This window comes from Amblyraja radiata, chromosome 7 (assembly GCF_010909765.2).
Source record: "Amblyraja radiata isolate CabotCenter1 chromosome 7, sAmbRad1.1.pri, whole genome shotgun sequence".
Taxonomy (NCBI): Eukaryota; Metazoa; Chordata; class Chondrichthyes; order Rajiformes; family Rajidae; genus Amblyraja; species Amblyraja radiata.
In genome coordinates this window covers 25480390-25500460 of record NC_045962.1, presented here as the reverse complement: position 1 = coordinate 25500460, position 20071 = coordinate 25480390, and the positions used below count along the sequence as shown (strand labels likewise).

The window sequence follows — 20071 nt, the reverse complement described above, 5'->3', positions numbered from 1 at the left end:
AGGGGGGGTGTCAAATGGGATAGTCAAGGACGGAGTTAAAGGGAAAGGGAGTAAAGGGATAGTTAATGACCCCAGAATTAACGGGAAAGAAAGCTCACAAAGGGATAGGAGAGTATGGCCAAGTGTAATAGGGATCGATGTGAATGATGAGATGCGTAAGGAATTTATCCCACTTTTCAAGAAAGGAGCGAGAGAGAAAACGGGGAATTACAGACCAGTTAGCCTGACTTCGGTGGTGGGAAAGACGCTGGAGTCAATTATTAAAGAGGTAATAATGGGGCATTTGGATAGCAGTAAAAGGATTAGTCCAAATCAACATGGATTTATGAAAGGAAAATCATGCTTGACTAATCTTCTGGAATTTTTTGAGGATGTGCAAGTAAAATGGATGAAGGGGAGCCAGTGGATGCAGTGTATCTAGACTTTCAGAAAGCCTTTGATAAGGTCCTGCACAGGAGACTGGTGACTAAAATTAGAGCACGTGGTATTGGGGGTAGGGTGTTGACGTGGATAGAAAATTGTTTGACAGACAGAAAGCAAAGAGTAAGAGTGAACGGGTCCTTTTCAGAATGGCAGGCAGTGGCGAGTGGAGTGCCGCAAGGCTCTGTATTGGGGCCGCTACTGTTTACCATATATATTAATGATTTGGAAGATGGAATTAGGAGCAGCACTAGCAAGTTTGCGGATGACACAAAGCTGGGTGGCAGTGTGAACTGTGAGGAGGATGTTAGGAGGTTGCAGGGTGACCTGGACAGGTTGAGTGAATGGGCAGATGCGTGGCAGATGCAATATAATATAGATAAATGTGAGGTTATCCACTTTGGTGGCAAAAACAAGGGGGCAGATTATTATCTCAATGGGGTTAGGTTAGGTAAGGGAGAGGTACAGCGAGACCTGGGTGTCTTTGTACACCGGTCACTGAAAGTTGCCGTGCAGGTACAGCAGGCAGTGAAGAAAGCTAATGGAATGTTGGCCTTCATAACAAGAGGATTTCAGTATAGGAGTAGAGAGGTTCTTCTGCAGTTGTATAGGGCTCTGGTAAGACCACATCTGGAGTATTGTGTACAGTTTTGGTTTCCTAATTTGAGGAAGGACATCCTTGTGATTGAGCCAGTGCAGCGTAGGTTCACAAGATTGATCCCTGGGATGGCGGGACCGTCATATGAGGAAAGATTGAAAAGACTAGGCTTGTATTCACTGGAGTTTAGAAGGATGAGGGAGGATCTTATAGAAACATAAAATTATAAAAGGACTGGACAAGCTAGATGCAGGAAAAATGTTCTCAATGTTGGGCGAGTCCTAAACCAGGGGCCACATTCTTAGAATAAAGGGGAGGCCATTTAAGACTGAGGTGAGAAAAAACTTTTTCACCCATAGAGTTGTGAATTTGTAAAATTCCCTGCCACAGAGGGCAGTGGTGGCCAAATCACTGGATGGATTTAAGAGATAATTAGAGCTCCAAGGGCTAGTGGAATCAATGGATATGGGGAGAAGGCAGGCACGGGTTATTGATTGGGGACGATCAGCCATGATCACAATGAATGGCGGTGCTGTCTCAAAGGGCCGAATGGCCTCCTCCTGCACCTATTTTCTATTCTAAGAATCCTCTTCAATAGCTTCCCTACCTTTGATGTGAGACTGACAAACCTATAATCACCTTGCTTATCCCTGCTTCCCTTCTTAAACCAGGGAACAACATTAGTTATTCTCCAGTCCTCTGGGTTCTCGCCTGTGGATAGAATGGACATACAAATCATCATCAAAGCCCCTGCAATCTCCTCTCTTGCCTCTTGGTACCCAAAGATAGATCCCATCAGCTCCTGGGGATTTATCTAGCTCAACGTTCTTCATGATACCAAAATGTGACATCTTCTTGATCTCAAACTGCCCTTGGATATCAATGCACCCTACACTGATCTCACTGTCATTTACATCCTATACCTTGGTGAATATCGATGCAGAGAGCTTCTTTAGTACCCCACCTCCATCCTCTCACTTCAAGCATAAATGTCTTCCTTTACACTTGAATGGTTCTGCCTTCTCGCCAGTTGACCTCTTATTTTTTAATGTACATATAAAAAACCTCGAGATTCCCTTTACTTCTCTTGCTAATGACATTTCATGGCTCTTTCTGACCCCATAACTCCCGGCTCGAGTTCCTTCCTGCTTCCTTTATATTCCCCAAAGACCCTGTCTGATTTGATCTTTCTAAACATTGCGTATGATTCCTTTTTCTTTTTGACCAAATTTCCAATCTTGTTCATCCAAACAAGTTCTGACCCATCTAAGTCTCTTCCACTAAGGCAGTCCCACTCAATATTGTGAAATTCAAAGTCACCCACTATGAAAACCCTATTGATTTTATATCTTTCTGTAATCTGTCTGTCCTTCTATCCCCCATTGGTTCTTGGGAGGTCTACAATTAATCCCATTAGAGTGCACCTTTCTTATTTTGAGCTCCACCCATATTGCCTCAGTGGATGAACCCTCCAGTGTGTCCTCTCCGAGTGCCGCCTCGATCTTCTCCCTGATTAGTAATGCAGCTCCTCTACCTCTCTACCACTTATAAAACCCTGGAACTTAGAGCTACGAGTCCTGTCCCTCTCCCAACCAATTCTTCATAATGGCCACAACATCAGAGCTCTGTGCACTGATCCAGGGTCAAAGTTCATCTGCTTTATCCATAATACTCCTGATGGTGAAATAACACACTTCAGCCGATCAGCTCAACCTGTTCATTCACCTCTCCCCGCCTGTCCTCGCTTGAAACTTAATTTGTCATACCCCCTACTTTGCCATTAGTCTCTCCACTTGCTCATCTGTTGCTTTGCTTCCCTGGTTTAAACATTCCCTAACATGCACTAACAAACCTCCCTGTGGGGATATTGCTTCTCCTCCAGTTTAGGTTCAACCAATCTCTCTTGTACAAGAGAGTGACCTTATAGAGGTGTACAAGATCCAGAGAGAAATAGATCAGGTAGACACACAGAGTCTTTAGCCCAGAGTAGGGGAAACGAGGTCCATAGATTTTAGGTAAGAGGGCAAATATTTAATAGGAACCCGAGGGGTAATTTTTTCACACAAAGAGTGGTGGGTGTATGGAATGAGCTGCCGGAGGAGATAGTTGAGGCAGGTACGATCGCAACATTTAAGAAACATTTAGACAGGTACATGGATAGAACAGGTTTCTGTCCTATCCATGAGGGATATTGGGCAAACGCAGGCAGGCGAGACAAGTATAGATGGGACATGTTGGGTCGAAGAATCTATGCTGTAAGAATCTATGACTCTATACGTTCCACCTGTCCTAAAATGGGGCCCTGTGATTCATATCTGAAGCCCTCCCTCCTGTACTAGTTCCTTCGCCATGTATTCAGTTGCACTCTCTTTCTATTTGTTGCTTCACTAGCACATGGCACAGGTAGTAATCACAATGCTGGAATTCTGTTTTTTTTTTTAAACCTACTACCCAACTCCTTCATTTCTCTTTGCAGGACCTCTTCACCCATCCTACCCATGTCATTGGGACCAAAATGGACCACCACATCTGGCTGGTCACCATCCCCTCTGAGAATGTGCTCTACCAGCTTAAAGATATCCTCGCCTTGTTGTGCAATTTCAACACAAACTGCTTTTATTTCCAATGTCTAATATTTCCAATTTCATTACACGTCTCTACAGCTGGTTCAGTAGTTGCATAAATTAAATTCAAGTTCAATGTATTTTGGTTCCCACACAACTATTAATGCAGTCTAATATGTCTAATTCCATTTGATTAGCCATCTATATTTGCATTGTCAAATTCCAGATTTAAAAGGATTTCCAGGGGCTGTGCCACAGTGAATATCTTTGCTTAATATTTGTACAACTGGCATACAAGTGCACAAAACAAAAATGACCCAATCTTTGTCAATTAACGGATTACTTTTCCCTACAAAACCCCAACCCCCACCATTCAGACAGATAGCAACCAGTTTTCATTTTCAATTAAAGGAAAAACAGTTCAAGATAGTCAAAGTGATCGAAGCAGAAATTAGTTTTTAAGCAGAATTACAGGTTTAGAAAAAGTAAACACAGCCATGATCAAATTGGAGCATGGTGTAGATTTTGCACACATAAATCATCCTAGATCACCAAAATACAGTACACCATATTCAATAACAAGAGTTAGAGGACTGTATCTTGAGTGGAACAAAGCCAAGTTCATGGAACAACTGTGCCTAATTCTGAAACATGGGTTGGGGAGGTTTCTCGGCCTGATGATGGTCTACAGAACCCAATTGACACCGAAGTAAGAAAGGATGTGGGTAATTACATACGTAATATATATGAAGAAACAAGGGAAAATTGGGAAGGAAAACCCATAAACTTCCAAAATTGTACACCAGTTGTATCTTGCACCTAAGCGGTTAATAAAAATACCAGAAATCCAACCGAACAACAATTCTACAAAAACAACTGATGAAGATGTGACCAACTTTGGGAATTTTGCAGATTCAGCAAAATTAAACAAAAATTTTAACATAATGCATGCAGAGAGCATTGACCAGTGGCTCGATTATACCTGGCACAAAGGAAGATGGTCATGTTTGTCAGAGGACATCCACCACAACCGCATTCCAACTCTGATTTAAGATATTCAGCAAGTGCTCTTGGAAACAAAAAAAAAAAAGATGTCTGCTGATGACTATAATTTTCAGTTCCCTTTGAGATTACTCAATGAAGCAACATGTACCTTCATGTCGATATATTGACAATATATAAACTTTGGCGGATCTGTATGCCCTTCTTTAAGAAGAAAGGTGGAAAACTACAACCTTCCAACATGTGACGCCTGCACCACCATCAAATCACATCACTAATCATTTGCGGGATAATAATCGGCATGCAGCACTCATACCAGTGTAAGGAGTCTAACCGTCTACCACTGAGGCTCAATGGTGTTATCATCACTGAGTACCCCACTTGGAATAACTTGGTGAATGTGTCAACATTCATTGGAAGCTTATGTATGGCAACAGGAATTTCAGTTACCTTTCCTTAGCTCTGCTTAGAACTTTCTAATAATTTTTCCATAGGATTTTCAAAAATAAATGTCTTTACAGCTTGTCCATTCCAATGGCCACTGGCATTTAAAGTAGCAGTCGTGTTCGTAAGAGACAATGGTGGATGATTATTGTGGGGACGATACATGGTAACAGTTTTTCCTCCTATACTGTTTAAACTCAAGATGGTATTTTTCTGCTTGTCAATTTCCAAAGTAACTTTTACGTGGTTCTCTAGTTCCTGATCTAAGTCACTTTATAACCAATTTGGCCCATGTAATACTAATAGTTTCTCGATTGCATTATTATCTATAATTACTAAAACTCTTTGTTTGTGCTGGCAATGTGTCACTCTGCTCTGCCCTTTCCTATCTTCTTCCAAACGTTACGCCACAGCCTTCCCATTTTCACATACTCTACTCACATTTTTCCCGTCGAAGCGATATACATCTTCCCGTCACATTCCAACCTATATTTCCAAAGTGTTTCATGATTTAAAGTTTCAAAAAGCCAAAACCGCTTTCTCAGAGAGCGTCCAGTTGGGACCTATGGGTGAGTGGTAGAATACTGCATTCGGGGACCAGCCCTCCCCTGTGACACCGCTCCCCCCGCATATTGTGGAAACACATTATCGCAGAACTACCTGTACATTTGGAGGTCAATTGCATTAACCACAAACACTTTGATTTCCATCACAATTGATTTACCTTTTGCTATCCCACTTTCCCCCACTTGATTCCGATGGAATAAGGTAGGCACAAAATGCTGGAGTAACTCAGCGGGACAGGCAGCATCTCTGGAGAGAAGGAATGGGTGACATTCTTCAGATGGAATAATCTCCATTTGCCTAGATGAGTACACCTCAAACCACATCAAGCATCATGACATCTTCCAGGACAAAGCTGCCCGATTAGTGTCAACCCAGTCACCACACTCATCATTAGCAACATATATAGAGGATAGAAAATGAAATGTTGATAAACCTTTTAAGCTGTTATTCTGGAGAAATCCAGATGTACTTGACCAGTCTGAAGAAGGGTCCAAACCCAAAATGTCACATATCCATGTTCTCCAGAGATGCTGTCGGACCGCTGAGTTACTCCAGCATTTTGATTTTTTTTTTGTGTAAACCAGCAACTGCAGTTCCAACAGATGGATACAGCACATGTTTTGACTAGAATTATTTCAGCTGATTTAAGCATACAAATTATGCTGTAGAAGTACCCAAAGTAGCACCAGTCTTCAAAAAGAGGAATAGAGGAATACATTCATGTGATAGGTGCAGAATTAAGCCACTCGGCCCATCAAGTCTACGCCATCATTCAATCATGGCTGATCTATCTTTCCTTCTTAACTCCATTCTCCTGCCTTCTCCCCATAACCCCTGACACTCATACTAATCAAGAAACGATCTATCTCTACCTTAAAAATATCCATTGACTTGGCCTCCACAGCCTTCTGTGGCAATGAATTCCACAGATTCACCATCCTCTGACTAAAGAGAAGAAACAGAAAATCCCTACTGTGAAACTGTTTGGAAATTTTAAGTTTCATAAACGTTCCAATTTTTCACATCAATTCATTTTAATAGATATTTGATTGCACTTTAATTACAATAAATTTATTGAATGCAAAATGATCAGAGCATTAAACCATTATTTGCAACTTGCTAAACAAAAAGTCCTGAAGATAAAATGCATTTTTCTTTCCAATTCTCTAGTTTAGAGACTTACTTTAGCTTTCTTGGATTCTGGGTCAAATCGCTCCAAAATTAGTTTGGCACTCTTGTATGTCTCCTTTTCCATGACCTCTTCAAGCTGTTTGGAAACACATATGAGAAACACATGAGTACATAATCATAAAATATCTATAGCCGACAGACTGGAAATGACAAGATTCAAGGTCAAAAGATTATTTCCATGGTCTTCATTGGAAACCTTCCCATGGTTACTACGTTATAAATGGTGTAGAAAGCCATACATTGGTGTTGGTACTTCCCAGAATTGTCTTTTTAAACCAACAGCAACTATATTCAGTGAGAAGCTGAGTCAAGCAGAATTTGTTGAACAAGGACATTACTGCAGCCTTTATGCACTTGATACAAATAGAAAAGTAGTGGCAAAGATTTCATCTGTTGCTCTATCCAAATTTGTTTTCAAATCCATTCTGACGGAGATGTGAAACTCAGTCGAGGACCTTATAAATTAATTAGTACGTATTAAATTGACATTGCAATTGTTTCCAATGAAAGCAACAGAATAAGTCGTAAAGATATACATTCCAGAATACTGCCTGGATTAGAAACATAGAAAAAATAAGTGCAGGAGTAGGCCATTCATCTAAAATCCTGCTTTTCCTCCCATATCCCTTGATTCCTTTAGCCCTAAGCACTAAATCTAACTCTCTCTTAAATAATTTAGCTACAAGGAGAGATTGGATAGACTGATTGTTTTCTTTGGAACATTAGAGGTTGAAGGGAGACTTGATAGAAGTATATACAATTATGAGAGGCTTAGGGTAGATATTCAGATCATTTTTCCCAAGCTATAAATGTTCAACACTAGGCGGCATAGCTAGAAGGTGAGAGTGGGAAAGTTTGATGGACATGTGCGGGGCAAGTATTTTTTGTTTTTTTTAAAGACGGTGGTTGGGGCCAGGAACGCATTGCCAGAGGTGGTAGTGGTAGAGGCAGATATGATAGTGGCGCTTAAAAGGCTTTTGGATAGGCACATGGAAATGCTGGGAATAGAGGGATAAGGCATACAAGATCAGTTTAACTTTGCATCATGTTTGGCACTAACATTGTGGGCCTGTTCCTGTGCTATACTGTTCCATTTTCCATGTTCAAATTTACTTAACTATCTTTAACAGGCCAATTTGAAACTTTTGTACAATTCTCCTGAAAATATGCAAGAATAGCACCAAAGTAAACAGACTTTCAGAAACAAAAATATTACAAGAACATGAAAATGATTGTTCTTCACCATTCCATATCTGTTTCACAATGACATGCGAGTGATGATCCTCACCAAGGCATTCATTAAATCCCATTGCTGACTGGGATCAAACAAGAATATGTCATTGCACCAACTCTCCTCTCAATCTGCCTGACTGCATTACTGCAGCAACCTTCAATGAGTTCCTTGATGGAGTGGAGTTATTTTATAGCATAAATGGGAAAATGATTAACCTTTGGTCCTAACATTTCACACCAAGATCACCCCCTCCCCAACACTGACTTACAGCAAACATAAAGCGCCTGCATTCAGACACAAAGCTCCAAACCATCGTTAATTCATTCATTGAAACATACGAATGAAAGGACTTGCACTACGTGGTCAGTAATAAAGGCTCTTTACCTACCAGCCCCACAATAATTAGGATTAATTATGTGACTCTGGAAGATGTAGATCACTCTTCCATATTTCGAGAGCCATCTCTTTGAGTCAGACTGTTCAAAGACCTAGACCTCAAACTCAACACCAAGTTTACAGCCTAGTAAATAACTTTGGAACCTAGCCCACAACTCGGTTGTGTGCTTTGGATAAAAGTTAATGCCCAAGAATTAGAATCTGCTAACTCTCCCCATCCCCGAACCACTGATAAAGACTGCCGCATGCAGAGCTACCAAGTTTTGTCAGAACATTTCAGTATTCTAGTACCTGAAAATCAGTATTTTGCTGAGAAAATCTATATTTTTACACAGTGCCATTTAACCGAAAAAAAGTGTTTTTTTAAAATGTGCGGTCATACCCATGTAAGAGTACAAGAATGCATAACTTTGCTACCAATTAACATGCATTCTACGCACCTTATTTGACAGTGCAATCAATGCTATCTCTTTGTATACTGCTGCTTGAACGACTGCTTCCTGCTTTTAGCACCAGATGATGTAGAAGCCATTTTGGAAGCCTTCCTCTCCATCCCTCCCTCTCTCCCTCCCTCCCTCCTCTTCCTTCCTTTCACCCTCCCTCTCTTATTCCCCCCCTCTCTTATTCCCTCCCTCCTTCTCCCTCCTTCTCCCTCCCCTCTCCCCTCCATCTCTCCACCCCTCCCTCTCTCCCCCTTGAGCCCACCCGCCGTTCTGTAAAATCAAGGCCAATCCCAATGTAATTACAATCCCACTGGTAACCTTTCACCATTAGGCTTATCCAGAATTCTACCACTGCCTGAAAAATAATCAATGGCTCAACTTCCACTGAGAAAGATAATTCCAAAGACTTATTGTTATACGAGAATTTTCCTGAACAGTCTGTGAACCATAGCGATGTGGCCATAGGGCTATGTGTAAAGCCCATGGCGCTCCAGCCGGTAGCGCTATATTTAGAACCCACAGCGCTTTGCTTAAATTCCCACACGTTAAACTGACAGCGCTCTGTTTAAACCTGGAGCGGGACAGGCAGCGACTATGGAGAGAAGGAATAGTTGACTTTTCTGATCGAGACCCTTCTTCAGACTGACTGAACTCTGTATTTAAAATCCGTATTTAACAACAAAAAAATCGTACATCCGTATTCTAATCGTATTTCCGTACAAAATACTGAAAATCCGTACTACTTGGCAGCTCTGGTATCCCAATCTCCCCTCTCTGAAGTCAATGGGGGATTTAAAAAAAGGTACAAAGTGCTGAAGTAACCCAGCAGGTCAGGCAGCATCTCTAGAAAATAGGAATATGTGACGTTTCAGGTCGGGCTCCTTCTTCAGACTTGGTCTATTGACAATGTAGTCGTTGCAGCATCACTCAACAACAACGTTATATTTCTCTCCTGTACACAGCACCAGATGATTCTGCCAATAACCGTGGTATCACGGCAATTTTTTATGTAGTGTTGCAGCTGTGCTAAGCCATACAGTCGTGGGTGTAACGAAAGTTGAGCAGCTTTCAACAATTCTGCTGCCCAAAGATTATGAATTTAAAAAATATTTCCATAGCAGATATGCCAAGTTTTCCTTTAGAACTACTAGCTATCATCCAGCACAATTTATGCTATTAAATTGCAACTAATTAACACTTTAAAAAAAATTAAAAGACAAAAGAATAACAGTAAATGCAATCAGTGACATGGATATACTCCCAAAGTTGAGTTCCGTACAAAAATGAAACTATATGAAGCAAAATATAACAGACTGTGGTGAAATGATTGAAAAGTTAATTGATAAGAGTAGCAATATTGTTGAAGGACACAATAGTGGAAGCAGAACAAAAACATTTCCTCAAGGGCGATTAAGCACTGGAAACAACAGATGGAACAAAGGAACAGCACAAGATATACAGCATATAGAGACGAGGGAAGAATTTAGCAGAATCCATGGACATAAAGAGAAGCCTCAAATGTTCACAGCTGGAAAACCATAACGTATAAATAGAGCCAGGATTTTGTCATTAATGCCATATGTGCCTTTTCATGCCTTTTTTGATGATTTCACCAGGATAATGCCTTTTTCACAATCAAGTGCCTAAATCAGCCTTTTTTTGCCGTTTTGCTAAAAGTCGTGCTATTTTCTCTAGTTGTACTGTGATTACAATGACGTTTTCTAAGTTAACACGTTAATATTAATGTTATTATTAACGTGTTAACATAGTATAACTTACAAGAAAACTTCCACCACCGGGGCGAAACCGGGGGCGCCACCGTTGGTCATTCATTGCCGCTGCCCGCTGTTTCAGACTTCTCCAAGATCCATTTAAGAAAGAACTGCAGATGCTGGAAAAATCAACGGTAGACATAAATTGCTGGAGAAACTCAGCGGGTGAGGCAGCATCTAATGAGAAGAAATAGGCGACGTTTCGGGTCGAGACCCTTCTGAAGAAGGTTCTCGACCCGAAACGTCGCGTATTCCTTCTCTCCATAGATGCTGCCTCACCCGCTGAGTTTCTCCAGCATTTGTTGAGTGATGCCTGGGGGGGGGAAAGAAAGGAAAAGGCGGAGACAGTAGGACTAGAAGGAGAGCTGGGAAGGGGGAGGGGGAGGAGGGAGAAGACAAGGGCTATCTAAAATTAGAGGTCAATGTTGATACCGCTGGGGTGTAGACTACCCAAGCAAAATACCCAGTCTTGTCTCCTCACTACATTTACTCTGGCTCCAGTCGCAAATTTGAGTTTGAGTGATCTGTGCAAGGCATTCAGTGATGCTGGAATTCCACTGTGGAAATTAGAAAACAAATCTCTGAGGTTTTTAGAGAAATACACAGAGGAACACATGCCAAGCGAGTCATAATTACGGAAAAATTAAGTTGACAGCAACTTCAACATTGTTGTGAAGAAAATTAAAGATGAAGTTGCATGCAACAAAATATGGATCTCAATAGACGAGACAACCGATGATGTGGGGAGATATGTTGCCAATGTGGTCATCGGTACACTGGAGGCAGGTCAACCATCAAAGGAGTATTTGTTGACATCAGAAATATTGGAGAAGTCAAACAGCTCAACTATTGCTCAGTTGTTTACATCTTCACTTGCTGTACTTTGGCCAGAAGGTATAAAACAGGAGAATGTTCTTCTGTTTGTGACTGATGCAGCTCCGTATATGAAAAAAGCTTAAAGTTTTATTCCCCAAACTGTTGCATTTGACATGCTTAGCTCAAGGACGTCGTAGAATTGCCAAGCACATACGTAGCTTGTTTCCAAATGTCGATCGCCTAGTTTCCAACGACAAGAAAATCTTCCTCAAAGTACTGTCACGTGTGCAGTTGTTCAAGGAAATGGGACCCGAGATACCGCTACTTCCTCAGCCTGTTTTGACTATGTGGGGTACATGGCTCTCTGCTGTACTCTACTATGATGCAAATTTTGAAAAGATAAAATAAATCGTTAACTGTTTTGAAGAAGAAGAATCTGCTGCAGTCAGGATCGTCAGTGAAATGATGCTCACAAAAAAAGTCTCTCCACCGCGATCTTGTGTTTATTGCTTCCAATTTTGCAAACGTCCCACAAGCTATAATTTCCCTTCAGAAACGTGGCTAAACATTAGTGAATAACTTGCAGGTTTTCAACAAAGGAACTGATGATATCTGTAATGTTCCTGCTGATGTAGGTAAAGACATACAAGGAAAATGTGAAAGAGTGATTTTAGCTAACAAAGATCTTGAAGAAATACAAAACACAGCGAAAGTTCTCAAAGGTAGTTGTTATGCGCAAGATATCGACATGAATATAGTCTGTAGTTTGTTTCAGGTATGCACCAGTGACCTCAGCTGAATTGGAAGAGGTTTCTCACAACTGAAGAATATTCTGTCTGACAGACGGCATAGTTTAACACCAGATAATTTGAAAAAAATGCTAGTAATTTTGTGCAACCAGGCAACTTTGGTCATTTAATGTAGTATACATTTATATTATCATTTATAACTATATTTTGGTGATGGAAATACAGGCCACGTCAATAAATGCCTTTTTCGTGCCTTTTTTGTAATTTTATTATGCCTTTTTGCCTGCCTATTTCATAGTTTTTTAGTCCCTAAACATCCTGGCTCTACATGTAAAGAAGTAAAATCAATTTTCAATTGATAATGAAAGTGAAACCCTCATCATTCATCAAACTGAAAGCAAAATCATCTTCTGGCACTGGTGTGCAGCGAAGTGCAGAAATCGAGAAGTTGCTGGATCGTGTACTCTGTCATAAGTAGAGCCAGGATGTTTAGGCACCAAAAAAAACACTGAAATAGGCAGGCAAAAAGGCAGAATAAAATTACAAAAAAGGCACGAAAAAGGCATTTATTGACGACAAAAAAAAGGCATGAAAGGGCATTTATTTCCACCACCAAAATATGGTTAAAAATGATAATATAAAGGTATACTACTTTAAATGACCAAAGTTGCCTGGTTGCACATAATTACTAGCATTTTTTTCAAATTATCTGGTGCCTGTCAGACATAATATGCTTCAGTTGTGAAAAACTTCTTTCTACCTCAGCTGAGGTCACTGGTGCATACCCGAAACAAGTTAGACTCTATATTCATGTCGATATCTTGTGCATTACAACTACCTTTGAGAACTTTAGCTATGTTTTGTATTTCTTCAAGATCTTTGTTAGCTAAAATCAATATTAACGTGTTAACATAGAAAACGTTATTATAATCACGGTACAACTAGAGAAAATAGCACAACCTTTTAACAAAACGGCAAAAAAAGGCTGATTTGGGCACTCGATCGAGAAAAAGGCATTATGCTGGTGAAATCATCTAAAGGCATGAAATGGCACATGTATTTATGGCAAAATCCTGGCTCTAGTCATAAGGCTTACAGTTGGTGTATTTGTCAAGGCAATCAGCAATCATTACCAATTTAAGTTAACTCCAATTGGTTGAGCATTTTCCTTTTAAATAGCAGAAAATAGTTTGCCTTATTTTTGTACCAAAATATTTTAAACATTGTTATTAAAAAACCTCCTCTCCTCAAAAAAACTAAGCATACAAATGTGAATAGTAGAATAGTTATTTCAAATTGTTGAAAGTTAAAGAAATATAAATAACATTTTCAAAAACCAGAGGACAAAGGTTATGGAGAGAGTGGAAAAAAGTAATAGGAACATGAGGGTTTTTTTCACACTGAGGGTGGTCGGTGTATGAAACGAGCTGCCAGAAGAGACAATTTAAAGTACATTTGGACAGGTACATGGATAGGAAAGGTTTGGAGTGATATGTGCCAAAAGGAGGCAGGTGGGACTAGCATAGATGGGGCATCTTGTTCAGCATGGGAAAGTTGGGCCAAAGGGCCTGTTTCCGTACTGTATTACGGCCAAATCATCTATAATATTCAATTTTCTACTTTAATCCATGACTGTGTTCCAAGTTTTATTTAGGTTTTTGTAGATTTTTGTTAAACAAACTGGGCCGTATTTCTTCTTTGCATCTTTATGATTGGCTGCATCTTTATGATTGGCTGTTTGACCAATTTAGCAACAATCTTGCTGGTACACAGAGATGCCCAACGAGAAATCATTACATAGCAATTGTGGCTAGAAACAGGGAAAAACATTCCACAGCATTCATCGAGTCTTTTATACTTTCATAGAAGTCAACAGCAACTGCCATTGTTTTAATGCTAACCACACTACGAAAAATATGTTTTGGAACACAGAGAACAAGCCTATGGAAGATTTAGTATTAGATTAAATGCAAGATTAAAGTTTAAAAAAAAAAATAATAACTTGACTGCAAGGTACTGTTTTACAAATGGGGCATGATGGCGGCTAATCGGTTTGTGCTGCTTCACAAAGTTCCAGGTGCCTTGGTTCAATTCCAGACCAGGGTGATGTCTGTGTGGAATTTGCATGTTCTCCCCTGTGACAATGTGTGCTTCCTCCCACATCACAAAAGGCATGTTAGATGGTAGGTTAACCAGCTGGTGTGCTATGAGAATTTGGGGAGGTGGGGGGGAGGGGGAGCACTGGAGTCATGGGTACGTGACACAGAAATGGTTACAGGAAAATTAAAAAAAAACATTAGGATGGGACTGACAACTATTTCAATTCTCTGTCAATAGCTTTGATCGGCGATTTTATAGAAAATATAAATAATACAAACATTGACCATATGATTGATTCCAACAATAGTTTTAGAAATGAAAATCTCAAATCAAAGATTAAAATGTAACATTAAACATATATTAAATAAACTGACCAAATACCAGATGTCTCCATTGCATCTGTATTTTCAAATATCATTGACAAAAGTGCCATATATATTTTCTGTAAAATCTTTGTTCCTTAAATTTCAAGTATTTGAAATAAGGAAAACTGCTGGATATTCTCTTCCAATTTTTATTACATTCACCCCCCACACCCCAAAAATTATAGAAAATGTTGGAAATGCTCAGCAGGTTGGAATTTGCACGTTCTTCCCGTGACCGTGTGGGTTTCTCTGGTTGCACCAGTATCCTCCCACACTCCAAAGACATACAGGTTTTAACGTTAATTGGCTTCGAAAAAGATTGTGAATTATCCCTAGTGTGTAGAATAGTGCTAGCGTACGGGGTGATCACTGGTCAGTGCAGATTCGATGGGCTGAAGGACCTGTTTCCACATTGTATCTCTAAAGTTGAAAAGTCAGGCAGATGGTCCTTTTCTTTTAAGCATCATTTACATTTTTTGTTGGTTGGTTCTCCTGCAATGCCATTGGTTCTCCTGATAGGACCTCAACACTTTCTCAGTGTTATTTTACCTAGCTGTTTACCTTGCTTTTAATTGCCTCTTGATTCTGATTAGTTAAAACTTGAAACCACAGTGAAATATTTTGATTCCTTTGATTCCTTTATTGTCATTCAGACCTTTCGGTTTGAACAAAATTACGTTGCCTGCAGTCATACACCGTAACAATAAATAACAAAACATACAATAAACACAAATTAACATCCACCACAGTGAGTTCACCAAGCACCTCCTCACTGTGATGGAGGCAAAAGTCTTAGTCTCTGTCTCTTCCCTCCTTGTTCTCCCTCTGCACTGAGGCGATCGATCCAGGCCGAAGATGCCGCTCTCCAGTCCAGTGAAATATGATCGTAAAGCAATGCAGAAAAAGTATATAATGGGTGTACGATTCAGCAACTTTTGCTAGTTCCCCAAACCAATATCAGCCTTTTTCCCCTTCAGTGGTTCCAGTCTCAACAACTGGCTTCAATCCTTGCAATTTCAGATTCCACGTGCCACTTCACGTTCTAATGATAGCATCGTTGCCTCCAAATCACAAAATTGGGTTTAATGACGACTCTAGATTCTTTTTTTGGGTGGCTAAAACTTCAAATTACTCGTGAGGAGTGCTGCAAAGCCAGATATGTCATTTTTCAATTGAGATGTGGAAGTGTCTCAGTCTGACCCTTAAGTTAGAAATAAAAGATCCTATAGACTAATCCCCTGTATCCATGCCAAAGTTTGACTTGCAATCAACATTGTTAAACCTAATCATCATAGGTTTATGGGATCAAATAGTGCTTAATTTCCAATTTTTAGACAGTGATCATACATAGTGATCTGCCCTTGATTTAATATCAAGGAGATGCAAAGAACTGCAGAGGCTGCAATCTGATGCAACAAATAAACAACTGGAGAAACTCAATGGGTTAAACAGCATCAGTGGAGAAGATAGGAATTACCAACATTTGGAGTCAAAACTCTGCATCCATTACTGAGAGTGGAGAGGGAGATAGCAAGAGAAAAGAGGGGCGAAGGAGCAGTGGGAAAGAAGCTAAAGGTGATTGGTGGGCCAAGGAACGGAGAAGAATAATTGGTAGATATAATACAATACAATACAATATATTGTCATTTGAGCCTCAGTGAGGCTCAAACGAAATTCCGTTTCCACTGCCATACAAACAAAGACAATTTCCTACAGACATACACACAATTTAATTCACACAAACATCCATCACAGTGAACCTACTGTGATGGAAGGCAGAGTCTTTTCTCTCCCCTGTTCTCCATTTCTCTCCCGATGTCCAAGCCCCAGGCGGGCGATGATAAGTCCCACGGCCATTTTAGGCCGTGCCAGGCGATTTACGGCCCCGCTCCCGGTCTAAAAGTCACAGTGTTGGAGCCCCCGGCGGGCGCTGGAATGTCCCACGGCCATGAAGCCGCGCCGGGCGATGTACGGCCCCGCTCCGGGTCGTTCCAACCCCGCGACACGGGCTGGAGAAGTCGCGTTGCGGGAGCTCCGGGAAGCAGTCTCTCTCTCCCCCCGGACCCGCGAGCTCCCGATGTCCCAGTCCACCAGACCTGCGGCTGCGTTGCTGGAGCCTCCGAGCCCCAGGAGTCGAGTCGCAGCAGCGAGTCACCACCGCTCCCCACGCTCCGAGGCCAGCCAGCCCCACGATGGTGAATAGTCCGCAGCTCCGCAGTCTCCCGAGCCCCCGGGTCGTTCAGGTTACTCCCAGCATTTAATACCAATGCTGGGAGTAACAAGGCAGCAGTGAAAAAACAGATTAACATCAGCCGCTTCAAATTGGGCCCTACCACATGGAACACCTCTGGAGGAGCAATGGAGTTTCAAATGTCGTCTACTTCTAATCTCACTCTTTGAGAGGTTGAAGATAAGCTAATTAAATAACTCGGGTGGCACGGTGGTGCAAAGATAAAGTTGCTGCCTTACAGTGCCAGAGACCTGGGTTCAATCCTGATTACGGGTGCTATCTGTACGGAGTTTATACGTTCTCCCCGTGATCGTGTGGATATTCTCCGGGAGCTCCGGTTTCCTCTCACATTCCCCAAAGACATACAGGCTTGTGGTTTAATTGGCTTTAGTAAGAATTGTAAATTGTCCCTAGTGTGCAGGATAGTGCTAGTGTACAGGGATCACTGGTCGCTCTAGACTCAGTGGGCCAAAGGGCCTGTTTCCACGCTTTATCTCTAAAGTAAACCAATGAATTGGTGGAAATAGTGACATAATGCAGATAGTAGAATTTATACAAACCCGCAGATGCTACTTAATGCTACAGTCGAGCAAACTATTTTCTAACAGGAATCTGCAAGAGAAATGTTAAGGAGCAAAATACTCCTGAAGCTGGTAGCCTGTTAATTGCAGTTAACAGCTTTATAGCAAAGAAATGCCAAATATTGCTAATTGTTTAAATATAATGAGGAGAATAATTACATGCACCTACTTCAATAATGGAATGTACAAAAATCTATCAGCAGTCATTATTGAAAGTTATTAGACATGACACTAAATGACAGGCAATTCTTCAGATTTATTTTCTCATAGCACTTAATGCTATTAATTTAAGGAAGGTCATTAGCAGAGTGCTTTAAGAAATAAAGTCTGTGTGCCAATTAACCGCTGTCAGCATTGATTTTAGATTATTTATTAGCAGAAGCAATTAGCATGGTGCAAAGCATTGCAGAAGCTAAATAAAGGCAAAAAGGAGCAATGAAATTTCCTTTAATGACATATAAGGGCCAATATCTCATTTGCTTTACTGTTAATCTCAAAGCATCAGTGTGGAGTGAAATCTGCGATTTTCTTGTAAGGCAAGGCAAAATTAACAAATTAAAACTTAAACGCCTTCCTGCATGAATACTGGCCAGAATCAACTGTTTGAAAACTGAACAAATTCAGTTCAATCTACTTCAATTTATGCTGATTGGAATTAGTTTAGGGGAGTATACATGTCCCAAAGAACTGACAAAATTTAATATTGATGTAGAGAAAGTAATAGAACATCTGTTAATGGGCCGTATACAGAGCAGAAAGGTCTGTATTTAGACAAAAAAGACAGATGGGGTGGCACTTACTACATCAAAGCAGATAAGTCAGATTTTATTAAAGGCCATTTTCATACATTTTGGTTTCACCATGTAGAAATTACATCTGTGTTTATACATAGTCCCTCCATTTAAGGGCACCATGGCTTCACAGGTGTTTGTAATTGCTCAGGTGTGTTTAATTGCCTCCTTAATGCAGGTATAAGAGAGCTCTCATCACCTAGTCTTTCCTCCAGTCTTTCCATCTCCTTTGGAAACTTTTATTGCTGTTTAACAACATTAGGACCAAAGTTGTCCCCGTGAAGGTCAAAGAGGCCGTTATGACTAACAAGAATAAAACTGTTAGAAACATCAGCCAAACCTTAGGCTCAGATTTGAGGACGGTGAAAAACAGCGGAGGGCCGGCCGATCGTGGCTTCCGCGAAGGTAAGCGCACCCACCAGCTTGACAGATGATCGGGCGGGGAGACGGAAAGGAGGTCGTTCCCTGTGTCGGGCGCGACGGCCACTTTTCAGCTGCACTTGTCCGCGGCCGCGCTGCGATAACGACCGCCGCCATGTTGCAGAACTTCAAGAAGCCCAGCGGAACGCGCGGCAGGACTTGATCACGTGTTCAACAGCTTATATCCAGAGCAGGTGGGGGGGGGGGGCAGGCGGCTGGGCCACATGATTCGCAGCTGGGAGTTGAAGAAGAAGAATCTGCTGCAGTCAGGATCGTCAGTGAAATCATGCAGAAAAAGGCCCTCCACTACGATCTTGTGTTTATTGCTTCCAATTTTGCAAACTTCCCACAAGCTATCACTTCGCTTGAGAAACGTGGCAAAACATTAGTGAATAACATGCAGGTTTTCAACAAAGTAACTGACGATATTCATAAAGTTCCTGGTGATGTAGGTAAAGACATACAAGGAAAATGTGAGAGAGTGATTTTAGCTAACAAAGATTTTGAAGAAATACAAAACATAGCCAAAGTTCTCAAAGGTAGTTGTGATGCACAAGATATCGACATGAATATAGAGTCTGTAGCTTGTTTCGGGTATGCACCAGTGACCTCAGCTGAGGTAGAAAGAGATTTTTCACAACTGAAGCATATTCTGTCTGACAGACGGCATAGTTTAACACCAGATAATTTGAAAAAAATGCTAGTAATTATGTGCAACCAGGCAACTGTTCATTTAATGTAGTATACCTCCATATTATCATTTTAAACCATTTTTGGTGGTAGAAATACATGCCTTTTTTTTTGTCAATAAATGCCTTTTTCGTGCCTTTTTCGTAATTTTATTATGTCCTTTTTGCCTGCCTATTTCAGAGTTTTTTAGTGCCCAAACATCCTGGCTCTAGTCATAATAAACAAAATAATTCTCTTCATAGATATTAAGTTGTTTTTTTTTTTTTAGAAAGGCAAGCAGAAAAAGTTATATGCTGATTCGATTGGATAAAAACCAAAACTGTTCACTTTGCTATTGGACCTGCTCCATATTAATTAATATTTTGCATTGGTTCACTATTTAACCAGATTATCATTTTTTTATTTTTTATTTATTGACTCTAGTCTCCCCAGTTTAATTCCATCCTAAGTTTGGAACTAAATAAACTTGAATTAACTGTGATCCCAAAACTTTTTTTATGGTATGTTAGAGGCATGGAAATGGCTGAGCAAAAGTAATACACCTTTCAAGTTTGTTCTATCATATTTTAAAACCCCAATATTTAATTCACAGTACTAGATCTGGTGGTATATGATGTCACAGTAAACTATAAAAATGGCCTATCGTGTCAGTTTCCATCTTCTTGTCCCAACATGATTTTGCACATGGGAGAACGTGT

The 20071-nt window shown here is 40.6% G+C and overlaps 1 protein-coding gene across 4 annotated transcripts in view; it reads right to left on the bottom strand.

The window, feature by feature from the left end:
• Positions 1-20071, bottom strand: part of lnpk (lunapark, ER junction formation factor) — a 107250-nt gene that overhangs the window by 31077 nt on the left and 56102 nt on the right. For all 4 annotated transcript variants that reach the window (XM_033023900.1, XM_033023902.1, XM_033023901.1 and 1 more), the window contains one exon: positions 6779-6862. In XM_033023900.1, the coding sequence (XP_032879791.1) occupies positions 6779-6862 (84 nt within the window). The remainder of the gene's footprint in view (positions 1-6778; positions 6863-20071) is intronic.